General features: G+C 38.2%; 1 protein-coding gene across 1 annotated transcript; it reads right to left on the reverse strand.

Moving 5' to 3' along the window:
* Window positions 1–446: 446 nt before the first annotated feature.
* Window positions 447–12,955, reverse strand: LOC121959001 (RUN domain-containing protein 3A). Its single transcript, XM_042508183.2, has 12 exons — window positions 12,835–12,955; window positions 10,160–10,446; window positions 5,881–5,996; window positions 5,208–5,335; window positions 4,025–4,110; window positions 3,846–3,935; window positions 3,654–3,734; window positions 3,264–3,429; window positions 2,860–3,017; window positions 2,588–2,707; window positions 1,793–1,893; window positions 447–1,661 (listed from the first exon to the last, which is right to left on the reverse strand). The coding sequence occupies exons 2-12, from the start codon at window positions 10,264–10,266 to the stop codon at window positions 1,519–1,521; spliced, it is 1,296 nt and encodes a 431-aa protein (XP_042364117.1). The 5' UTR covers window positions 10,267–10,446; window positions 12,835–12,955; the 3' UTR covers window positions 447–1,518.
* Between the last annotated feature and the right edge of the window lie 185 nt (window positions 12,956–13,140).

Raw genomic sequence — 13,140 nt, forward strand, 5'->3', positions numbered from 1 at the left:
GCAACTAACAAGCAGAAAAAGGATGCTGCTGAATGTAAATGTGATGGCAATACCCCAATCATACAAATGTGTAAGCAAATCATATGGCTTTTATAATTTTTTTTGACTATTTCAAATGCGTGCTACACCATTTGAGATTTTTTTCCCCATGTTATGTTCCTACCATTCCAGGTAACCATTGACTTCCATTAATTTTAGCACAGAAAATAACTATTCACACACTGATGGAATGTAATAAGTATAGTTTTGAGGTACTTGTACTTGACTTGAGTATTTCCATTTTTATGCTACTTAATACTTTTAAGTAAATTATTAATACAAAACATACATCAAATTAAATTATGATGTATAATGGTGAATTTTTGCTGTAAAATTCATGTTGAAATACCAAATTTAAGCTTTTTAAGTCCCCCAAAGTATACATCCATTGCATACCAGCATTATTCCAAAAAAGGCAGTTTTATTGCAGTTTTAAATAACACAATGTATCCCAACTCTCAACAACACTGCATGAGATTGCAATTTACACAATGGTAAACGGTACAAGTAAGTTTGTCATTAAATTAATTAAAATATAAAAAGAACAGAAAAAAATTAAGCTAAAAAATCTAATGACACACACATACATGTCAGACATTCACTATTTTCTCTTCTGCTCAAACTACTCTATCAAGCCAGGTTTGTAGAAAAGACAATGAAAACAATCATTCTGCATAGTCACAATGCGCTCTGCATTAGTATGCAATAGATATTATGTGAGTTTTTTAATGTTCACATTGTAATGGCTCTGCAAACCTTTGTAGCCTGACAGGTCTTTTGTGTCACATCCTAAAATCTGTACCTAACCTACTGTATGATTGAATAAGGCCTAAACTGTCATAACATCATAAAGTTATTTCTGTTAAATTCCAAATAATCTTCATCATAAAACCTTCTGTCCACTTTTAAACTGCACATTACAGGCCTCTCTTTTTATTTCTCTTATCATATAATATGGCAAAACATTGTTTCTGTTCCCTAAAAGGTTATAACAGCTCGTCCACCCTGCACTGCCACCATAATGCAAGAGGCAGAATAAGACACACTGACAGACTGATAAGACACAGACAAATGGACACGTACACACAGGACAACCCTACAGTGAGTTTTTATGAGTGTGACCAGTACAGACGTGACTGTAATTGCACAAAATCAAGCATGATGATGTAAGAGAGGTCAAACTTGAACCAGTTGTTTGCATTCCAGGAGGCTTAATCATGTCGAGACAGTTAAAGACAGTGAATTTGCAGGCGGCTGTCAGGCAGTACAGCAGCTATTCCTGCATCTCTGTCAGAAAGTCCGACTCAGGGAGGCTACTCTTTCACAAAGGTGTAAGTTGAGACAGTACTCAGAGCGTAAAGGTAAAGGGACTCACGTAAGGGCCACGAAAGAGAGCATTTGTCCACCTAATAAAGTAGTCTTTCATGTTGAATTGTCTTAGAGTCAGTTCGGGGGTGGGCAGTGTTTTTTTGGCGCCCCCTAGCTGGGAGAGAGGGCAGGACTGTTCTCTGTGCTAATGTTGACCAGGCACTCACTGGACTTGAGACTCGCCAGAGACTTGCAGCTTGGGAGGGAAGCCAAGGAGCCACACAGGCCCATCATGGAGGGGGTGTAGTCCTTTTCTGGAGGGGAGGGACAGACATACAAAGATACAAAGGGAGAATAAATTCAAGTGTGTGTGTATGTGTCTGTGTGTGTGTTTACTCACTTATTATCTTACGAGAACACAATGTGTGACTGTGCAAAATTTCACCTGTGCACCAGGCTCCTCCATTGTGTTTCCCCTCAGTCCTCTGGCTTTCTGAATCCAGGCTGATTTCCACTGACAGCAGCTCTGTGCTCGGGAAACTCCTCCTTCAGGTCAACAGAGGGACAAATTAAGGGGTTAACAATACAGCAAAGAGCTCCCAGGCAGGCACTGAAATTGTGGAGTGTTTCTTTTTTTTTCAAATTGCTTTTTGTCAAAAAAAATTATAAAAAAAAATTATAAAAAAATTATAAAAAAAGATAAATAAAAAGGTCAGTTGTAATATTATGAGAAAAAAAGTCATAATTTCATGAGGACAAAGTCGAAATATTATGAGAATAAAGTTGTAATTTTCGTCATATTTTTACAAGAGGAGGGGATTTTATATTATGGAAGTAAACATATTTCCAGCAAATTATAAAACAGGCAAGAGCACAGGCAGCCTCCTTGGCAACCACTGTCCCTGGTGTCACGCTGTGCCACACACAATCATCAGATAATCAGACCTGTGTCCTCGCCTGTTTTATAGTTTGCTGGCAATATGTTAATTTCCGTAATATAATATCCCCTTCCTCGTAAAATTACAACTTTATTCTCGTAACATTACGAGTTTATCCCCAAAAAATTATGAGTTTTTTCTTGTAAAACTAGCACTTTATTTTTGTAGTATTTCAAATTTTTTCTGATGATATTATGACTTTATTCTCTAAATCCTGACTTTATTCTCGTAATATTCAGACTTTTTTTTCTCAAAATTACAACCTTATTCTCGTAATATTCTGAATAATCCATAACACAAACCTGCGGAACAGCTTGACGTCGTTTTGGCTGCTGTATGGCTGAAGAGTCGGCCACTGGTTGACCAAAGGGATGGACAGGTTCTTTGCCAGGTGGTTGGAGTCACATGGAATCAAGCTTGTCCTGACAAACATGAGGATACAATATGATGACAATGACATTTCAAATGCCTATTAAACTGAATGGTTTTTGGGATGGAAAACTTGATTTTAACCTTCATCAAATGAGGAATATATGTGTGAAACCTGGGCACTACCATCGTCTACATCACTCACAGCTGCTCCTGAAGCTCCAGGACTATGGCCTCCAGATCCTTCTTCTCCTTTGTGCTGTGGCTCTGTAGCTCCTCCAGCCGGGCCTTTAGCCTCTTGTTCTCTGTTTCTGTGTTCTTCAGCTGGGACTCACGCAGACGCACGAGCTCCTCCAGATAACCCTGACAATGCAAACCCACACTGAGTGAAAGGAAATATCCACCCCTGGACACTCACATTTGACACCTGAGATAAAGACATTATTTTGTGATGCTGTAGTTTCTGGAGTGCACACTTTTCCGCAACCCTATACAGTAAATACTAAACACTCGGGTTTAGTAATTAGAAATATAGCACTTGCACTTTTTGCTCAAAGTTTCTTCAAACAATATCCACCACATTTTCAACACAAAGAGACGGCTGCAAACCTTTTGAGCGTTGACGATCTTGAACCTCTGCTCCATCTTGCGACACTTTGTGCTCCAGCTCTCCTCGTCAGTGACCAGCGGGATGTAGGGGTGATCAGGGATGCTGTCGTCGCTTGTGCTGCTGTCGACACTCTGTCGATCATCATCATCACTAAGGTAATCATAGCTACAAGAAGCACAATCAGGAAAAAAATGCGAAGTTGGATCAGAGTATTTTCCAAAGGAAAAGATCTAATACCAGGATGGATCAATGTTTACTGTATACAGAAATTTATTTGTTAAGTATACAAGAGTCTAAACATTCATCTGACATTCAAAATGTATTGTTATTTTAAGTATTTGAGGAGTCACAGTGACAAAGATTTATCTATACAGTGTCAGTGAACGTACCTTTGTGTGAATTTCAAGTACGGTGTGTAGTCAATAACAGCAGCAGATTTCCCATCCAAGGCCTCTCCTTTCAGACAGAAACTACAGGAGAGAAAGCATGAAAAATTAAGATTAAAAAAACCATACGTACTCATGTAAAATCACCATTTTCCAGCGTAAATTGTCACAGTTTAAAAGGCCAAGTCCCCTCACCTAAAATCTATGGCTCCGAGACCTATGAGCATCCCTGTAAGGACTGTGGCTTCCTCTCTTAACACAATGGCTCCTTCTGCATAGAACCTCCTAAAGCACAGAGACAAGTACAACCAGGTGGGAACATAGTTCTAGTGATAGGGTGATACTGCAGTATAATTTGGTGTGTGGCCTCTAACCTGGTCGTTCTGCTGTCCCTCAGAGCAGTAGCGATGTATTCAGATAGCCTCTTCTCCATCAGGGCCACTCTTATCCAGGCTCTGCCCTGAAAGAGTCACCAAGGGTTTCAAAATTAACTTAATATGGAGACTTTGCCGACTGTGAACCAGCTCTTTGTCATCGCATTGTGGGCAGTTTGTGTAGATGAATGGTGTTTGGCTTCCCCTGTGCAGCAAGGCTCAGCAAAGTTTCCCTTTAAATAGTCATATCAAACTTAAAAAAAAACAACAAAACAACTTCACTCTCCTTATGGCATAATATAGCATACACTAATTTCTACTGTAATTTATTTGCATTGGAAATAGGCACTGTGCCTTTTACGAGCGCTACATAAAGAATGGGAAAAGCTGCATACTTGAAACTCTAATGCAGTTATTTATTTCTATTAATATTTTTGGTTTGATTTTTGTAAGAATGTAAAAGCACAACTCATATGATAGCACTTTTCCCCAATGTGTTTCTTGAGGGAAACAACAACACAATATATGGAAATATGCAAATCAACAAAAACAAACAAATTACAATATAAGTCTGAGGAAGCCATTACCTAAACACGTTGTTTGCTGTTCAAAATGAAGATTTAATAAAGAGAAGAAGCAATTCAGCCTTCTTGTGTGCGCTGAAACTACAGATTTACAATATAAATCCATTTGTCTATCTTGCAACTCCACGTTCAGGGTTAAAATGTCCTTCCTTAAAGAAAAATCCATCAACACACCCTATAAACCTGCCTTAACTTTTGTTTTAGAAATTGATTGGTTTTGTTTAATATGCAGGTGCAGGTTGCTCCATAAGATCCCAACACAGAAAAATGAGCTTATTGCTATTTTGCTTAAACACCAAAGAATACTAAATATAAAAAAATGTTGGCAAACTGCCATCTTCAGGATCAAGTCCCATAATCACCTGACTTGAATTTATGCTAGTGAGGAAAGGTGTTTGAAATCAGGGCAATCGATATGAAAGACCAATCCAAGGGCAGCCTTAAAACAAAAACATGTCCACATGGCAAGAAACCAACAAGCACAAACTATAAAAACAGAGGATACAAATTAAAATTGAAAATAACTGAATGTCAGATGTTTTCGTGTGTTTCCTCTGTTTTCCATTATGCTTGTTACTCAAAGTGTGTGTAGGACTTGCCTTGGCTCGTGAGGTGCTGATGTTCTCCATGCTCTCGATGCTGCTGATGCAGCTGTTGGGGACTTTGGCGCAGGCCAGACGGATGTAGTCCCAGTAACTCCTCTGACCATCAAACCAGCTGCTGGAGCCTAAAGAGAGAGTGTGACATAAACTTTGTCGGAGGCGTTTTCTATGCTGATATGTAAAACTTTACTGTCAACACAATGTGCATTTCTTTCAGTGAACAGACGGTGGAGTCTTGGGCTAAGAGGTACAACTACAGTATGCATAGAAGCCAACGTGAAAACAGACTTATCTGTTACATGTTACGTGAATTTTAATTTACTACAGCAATGTTATACTTTTTGATACAATATTTAGAAAAATAACTAAACAAATGTTAATGCAGAGAGATAATTAAATTGATTTCACCTCATGATTGATGACAAATCTCTTCTTAATTTCTTGTTTTGAATTTTTAACATTGACAAAATTTGTATGAAAAAAATCAATCTTCTAAAAATAATAACATACTTTAGAATAATCTAAAAATTGTATTATCAATAACAGCATTTACACATTTTCAGAATGATTCTTTTGCTTTGATGCCAAATTCAATATCTGTTCTGTGTTTTTGGGTTGTCTTTTTTTGCATTTCTTAAATGTGCAGTCTATCCCAAACTTCCTTCATTACCTTTGAAACGGTGGCTGAGGATGTGTTCAAGGATGGCTGCGAAATTGATGAACTCCTCAGATGAATCATCAATGGGCTCGGCTGTGTATTTCTCTAAAAGTGTTTTTACTGAAAACCTAAAGAGGGAGAGAGAAAAAAAAGAAGTTTTAATTTGGGACTTTGGTTTGCCAGTAATAAAGTCATCATGGGAACATGTTAATCGGGGAACAGATGAATAGATTATTGCTTTCTTTGTTTCAGTTTATTGAAGGAGGAACACCTCATACCTGAAACTATGATTAAACTTTCTCTCTCCTGGATAAAAAGAAACCATGTAAGGATCGAATCATGACTGTATGTTGTTGTTTGCCAACATCATGAATTTAGAGTCAGTGATAGTAAAATCTGTAAAATTGATGAAACCAAAACACTGTTGTCAAATACAGTATGTTTATGCCATATGTCTGTTCACTGACGCAGATTTCTGCCAAGTCACACTATGCTATTCATTTCCAGCTGACTCATCCAATTACTGTGAGAAAGACCTTTATGGAGAGCTTTCAGGAAGCTCCAACAACTCAATTGGCTTGTAACTGGATAGCTTAAATTTACGACTCCAGTGTGATGAAATACATTCACGGCTGCCTGCTTGTGATACACTTTGCTGCTACATTTTGAGTCCATGAATACATCTGGAAAAACAAAATTCACCCAAATAACCAAGATCAATAGTTTGAAGCACAACTAGTACCTGGACACAACTTTTAATGTAATTTTAGACTCAAAGATACAAACTGTTGTGGCCCCAATCTTACACATGTTCATAAATTCACCATCTTGATCTTGTTCCAATGAAAAAATTGGCAATTATGGTGGGAAGCAGCCTACTGGTGAGTGAATTTTCACTGATAAATCAGATCCTTGTCACTATTCCAAGTCATTTTGTCATTCCTGGTAGCCATGCTGACACAAAGTAAGATGAACTAAATTTTTTACCGACTCCTTCCATAATATATACACCCACAGACCCCATAATCGCCCAAGCTGTTTATTTTAGTAACCATTATCCTTCTGCTGAAATGACCACTTGGTATTTTCCTGGACACTAAATAATTCAGCAGGTCTGTTTTTCTGCAAGAACCCCTGCCAAATGCTATTTGTCCACTGAGAAAAAGATGCGGGGTGCTGCGCGGTGACAGGCACCATATGGACCACAGAAACCTTGACTTCTGCAGCAGATGGAGAGAAATTTCTGATACATGTTGATCATGACTTTTAAAAACATATCATTTTACAGTACACACACACTGTCAGTTTGTGTGGTGTGTGTGTCGGTTAGACAATGCATATCCTGACGCAGGCCACTGAGGCAAGTGATTTCACTCCCCATTGTTCCAGGGGCAACAATGTCTCATTCAGCTGCTGTGACTGTGGACAGATACTGGACAATAATTGGCTGACTATCCTCAAAACGAGCACAATCCCTCGTGTTTTCACTGTATTACAGATAGGGAGGATGTAACATGACCCATATAAGCCTCTCAGTGGCTCAGCATAGGTGCAGTCTTTTTCACCTGCAGCAGATGTCTGAATATGTGTGTGCAGTGTTTGTTTAATACATACAGTATAACAAGAACATAATGTAAGACTGGCCGTGTGACTGCAGTTCACATGTCCAGTTCGAGGACTCCAGTCACATGACTTAGGCTTAAAACAGGCCCATGAAACAGATATGAGTTATTTGATGACTGGACTTCCAACTCGACTTTGACTTTCACATCAGTGACTTAAATCTTGGCAGAACGAGCAGCATATTCATGACAGAGCAAACGGATGGAGCCAGGGTTTACAAAATTATGTGTGTATATGTGTGTTTGTGTTTTAAATTCTCTATTGAAACACCAATCTGTAAAGAGAGGAGCAGTTGGGAAACAGAGGGATTGTTTAGATGCTTACCTTGATCACTTTGGTATGGAAAGACATTATTTTATCTATTGGATATTAAACATAAACTCCGTATCTAATCTGGAAAAAATACTGAAACCAAGAATATGAGACATTCACAATCTATGTTTATTTAAAGTTGCAATAATTGATTTTTTGGCCAGTTGTGCCTGCTACACTGCTCAAATTTGACCGTATTTGGACAAACTAATGACAATAACGAACATATGATTTCTCAGCCAAAACCTGGATTTTAGACTCCGATGCACTGACTCTACTCACATACCTGGACATCGTAAACTATCTTCTTATGGCCTGAGGGCATACATGCTGGTAATGGAGATAACAGTGCACATGCTAATTTTGGCCTTTACTTACTCCTGAGGAAAATTTCTGTCTCTTTAGCTGTTGATGTCTACTGCATGTGCTAAAACAGCTTCCTGCTGCCCCTTTACCACTAGACAAAAAACAAATTAACATCCACCAACATCTTGCTTTTGTATTTAATAGTAAAGGTTACAATCAACATTCATTCCTGGGACAAATGACTTTGCAGTAGTCATAAGTATTTATCAGCTCTAGCTCCAATTTGCTCCTATTGGCAGCGCTAAATATATGACACCTGGGTAGACAGGGTGATTTCTGCCCCTTTTCCGTTGCTCTGCAATGATGTGCCGCCACAGAATAGCTTCTGTTGCAATCCAAAGGGCACTCAGACATTGTTAAAACTTAGTCAGCGCCACATTTTGAAGAAAAAATAACATAAAATATAAGTAACATCCATAACATTTTCACTGGCCTCCATGCTGCTATCGTTTCTTCAACTGTTTACGGCATTTTTGTGACGCCAACCGTGACACACCAACAAAAAGGCAAACTAATCCACACCAGAGCCACATACACCACTCTGATCTACTGGCAATGGATCAGGAGTCCATTACCTATTTTTAGCAGGTTTTCTAGCATTTTAAAACCTGCAAGTATGCGCTTATTTGGATGAAAAACTATATGATAGAACTAACAGTAAATCAAAACTGTGAAGTTTATGACAGAAAATGAAACAAGGAGCTGAAAGATGCTAAAATGTTGAGGAGGAAAAGCAGAGTCTGATGATAACTCTCTGTGGGTTCATCACTATAAATGAACCTTATTAAATAGGGATGCATGATATTGGATTTTTATCTGATTATCTGATATGCAAATATATAATAACTCATTTGGCCAATTACTGATATTGATATATCAACTTTTTTTCCCCACCTAATTTTAATAATCACTAGGTCTCTTCTGTGGTGGAATCAACATCATATTATGCATATTCTTATCATGATGGCCTACCAGCAGATGGAGACATAAAATACAAGGCTTTTCAACATAAGTAATTTTAATTTATTGTGCAAAATAAGAAAAGTACTTCCACTTGGGGCTGTTGTTTTGTACCTGCTCATTTTATTAATAAAAAATGAAAAATATCGGTTTATGATATTGGCAGAAATCAGAATGTTGGCTAATTCCAGGATTTCATTTTATATATCAGCCAATATCAATGACGTACCGATATAATTGTGCATCCTTACTTTTTAATAAAACATATGCATTTGATCCACTGTTACTGTAATACTATCGATTATAGCAGCTTTAAATTTGCTACTAAATAACTTTAACTGTCCAGTATCTCTGGAAATGACAAAAATGTTATATTTCTCCCTAGTAAGTTACAGAATAAATGCATGTAAACATACTAATAAGAATTTTTTTGTATGTTTTTGCATAGTATAGCCTTCCCTGGTGGGTTATGCCTGCATGTCCACCGTGTTTATGTCTATATCTGTTAAAGCTCCACAAAGGACAGTTCAATATAAGCCTCTATCCAAAAGCCACACATGGTCAAATGAGGACTTAATGTACAGGCCTTGTACTGCCTCCCTGCCCTGACTCCCTGGGGTGCCAGCTAGTCCTTGCCCCAGGAAGGTTGTCGTCATAGCAACCACGCCATCAGCGGGGAGAAATTAAATCACAGTGACAAAGATGACACTGCTAAACTCACACAGAGAGGCAGTCTGTCTGTAGATTGTCAGATTTTGTATATTTAAACAAATAACATCTGTAACAGCAGGCTAATGGCAGGCTCCCTGTTTGTACAGGCCCACTGTCGGTACAGAGTTCATTATAAGGACTTATTATGAGTATGACGTAAGCGTGCATGTCAAATATGCCTTATGTACATCATATTATTTATCTACGGTAATGATATGAACACCAGGGCCAATTTGTTGTTTAAACAAGACATAATATAAACCACCACTTACTTATCAGAGCACAGACACTTTAACAGTCTCTCTGACAAAAAACTGACCTGCAGACGGTGATGAGGTTTTTTCGCTCCACCGCCACGTTTCGCAACGACGCTTTTTTCGAGACATCTCCCATGGCCATCGCTGCCTGCACACAGCCGGACTCCATCCAGGAGGAGGCAGCCCTGAAATCAAAGGACCCCTCCCAGTCGGCCACCGGCCCTCCTCATTCACTCCTGGACGCCACAGAGGATGCTGCTGCTGCTGCTGCTGCTGCTGCTGCTGCTGCCCGCATCAGAGCCGCTGACAGCCGGCGGCGCTGCTTTGTCTCACGGCGGAGGACACGCACCTGGAGACATCAGAACATGCAGTGTGGTGTTTTTATTATTACTCGTATACACAGAGGACTGGATCGCATCTGCTCTCTCTCTCTCTCTCTCTCTCTCTCTCTCCCTCCGCCCACATTTTGACTTCATCATGACGTCACTGGGTCATTTCTCATCATGCACCCTGCACGAGACGAATAGGCTATGTGTGTTTGAGTGACATGTGCACCCAAATAGCCTCTTCCCAGCCCATGGATGTATAATAAGGAACATGGCTGTAACATTTTTGTTGCGCATATAATGACACAATAGGCTGGAAACCCCCAAAACACTGACATACATTTCGTCTAATAACAAAGTGCTAAATATTTATTATGCATACTATATATAGGCTAAGCTTTTGCAGTTTTTAAATTTACTGTTACCCCAAATATTTAAATTATTGTTGTGATGTTATTTTTTTTTTACTATGTTGTCCTTTATTTGTCCAAATTTTTTGATTATATTGTTTTGGCTGTGTGTTTATGTGTATTACTTGCCTGTTCGAACATTAAAATGAATTAAAAAGACATTAAAAGAAATTTACTTTGCATTGTGGAATTAATAGCTTAAACATTAAAAAAAATCTTAAACTTAACTGACTTAATACTTGCACTACTGTTATTCAAACCCAAAGAGCTTTTATTTTCAAGTCATGTAAATGTCCCACAGTTTCCAAAGATACCAAATATTTCAAGTTGAATTTGGGGGAAATGTTTTCTTTTAAAAGAATGGAGTCTTGTTGAACATAATATATCTTCAATAAAGAGTTGGCACAAGACGGTACAGTACATATAACACTGTCAGACAGTGCGGCATAACATTTTTTTCAAACCTTAAAAATAAAAATTAAATAAAAGGGAAAGTGTATGTCTGTATATTAAGAAGTCAATTTATTAGCAGTATATTGCAGAAGATACCAATAATTTTTGCTTTTATATAGTGTATAAGATTATTTATATAATTATTTATTCTATAGGTGGTCTGTGGTCATATGCTGTAAGTAAAATAAATTGCAACACAATATGAAAATGCTGAGATACTCCATATTTTGCACTACTTTTATTTATTTTTATTATGTTTTTAAAAAATATATTTAAATATACGCCTTCTCTTTATGGGACATTGCACCTATATTTTGTAAGCGTCACATCTGTCCATCAAAGAGCTTTTTTGTACATGGTAGCATTGTGATTACGTGTTGTGACTCAAAGTTTAATTTCTCATTCGACAAAAGCCTCTGTAAATGGGTTTACAGCACAATAAGAGTGATATCATCACATCCAGCAGCACCACCACAGTCATCATTTCCTTCTGCTGTAATTTCCGATCAGCCTCCTCAACTCTCCTCCCTCCCTTCTGTTTTCTCCTCCTGCTATCAGAGGAGGGGGTCATGTATCTGGAGCTGAACTGATTCTTCTGTAAGGTGTGACACTTTGCTCTCCAACCTTTCCTCTAATGAGCCGACAGCTGGTTACCACCATACGACGCTGGGTGGGGGTTGTGGTTTTTTTTGTCCCGGTGGAGGAGCGATCACTCATGCATATCTGTGTTTTGTGCTCCATATGTGTAGAAGCCTCATGCTTCTGTTCTGATGACAGTCTGAGCTGTGTATGTAATCTAAATTGAGATTAAGGAGTAAACGGATGTAATACATGGAGACAACAATGCTTAATAGCTTAGTTACCCTCAACAGAAAACACTGATATTCAAAATTTGATTTAGGTCTTATTGCTTGTTATAAGATGACTCATGGGCTAAACTATTTAATATCATGTTCATGCTGATAAGTTCTTGGATTGGTTGGGAGAGATTTTTTTATGACAGATTTTATTTATCACCAGCATTAAAACAAACATCAGGGAGATGAGAACTACTCTCAGTGACAGAAACCATCTTTGGGAAAAAAAAGTATTTAGCGTGTACTTTGAGTTTTGTATCTTAATGGCCTAAAAGTCAATTCATTTCATTTCATGTGATTTCTCATGCGGCAAAACCAGCTGACATTTAACTTGCAATGTTTTCATTTTGGCAACAGGGGGCAGGTTTACATCCAGTATCTTCTGCCAGCACTTAAAGGGACAGTCTACTGACTAAAACTGCACTTTTATAAGTTCAGGGACTCAAAAGAGATCGATAGAAAGAAAGAAAAAGGAATGGTCAAAATTGCAGCAGCAGGGGTAAAGAGCAAACACTTTCTTAACTTTACATATTTTATGCAATAAAACAATGCACATCACTTTGTTTTTTTCCAGTGGTAATACACAGTGCATGATACAGGTAGTATGATAAATAGATAAATAAACAGCCGGAAGATGCAGTAGGTTTGCTCATGTATTTCTGAACTTTGATGGTAGTTGTTTTTCTACTACCTGGATTTGTTGTGTTGAACCTTGAACTTTGCACTCTTGTTGCTGACTTCCATTAATGTTGGTGTACTCAGTGTCAGTCTGATCAAATACACAGATGGAACAGAAAGCCTTCGTGCGCTCTGCTCTAGCCACTTGGAATAGTCTGCAAAAGGAAATTAAAGTGATGAATATGATATCTCCGGCTGAAGTCAAGACCGCTGTGAATTCTGATAAATGACTCCATTCTTAATTTAGCCCTCGTTTATTATTATGAGATTATTATTAGATACTAGAATGAGGGGATCTTTATGTGTTAAAGTGCTACCA

Source organism: Plectropomus leopardus, chromosome 19, assembly GCF_026936395.1.
Source record: "Plectropomus leopardus strain MGB_pleo_1.0 chromosome 19, ASM2693639v1, whole genome shotgun sequence".
Lineage (NCBI taxonomy): Eukaryota > Metazoa > Chordata > Actinopteri > Perciformes > Serranidae > Plectropomus > Plectropomus leopardus.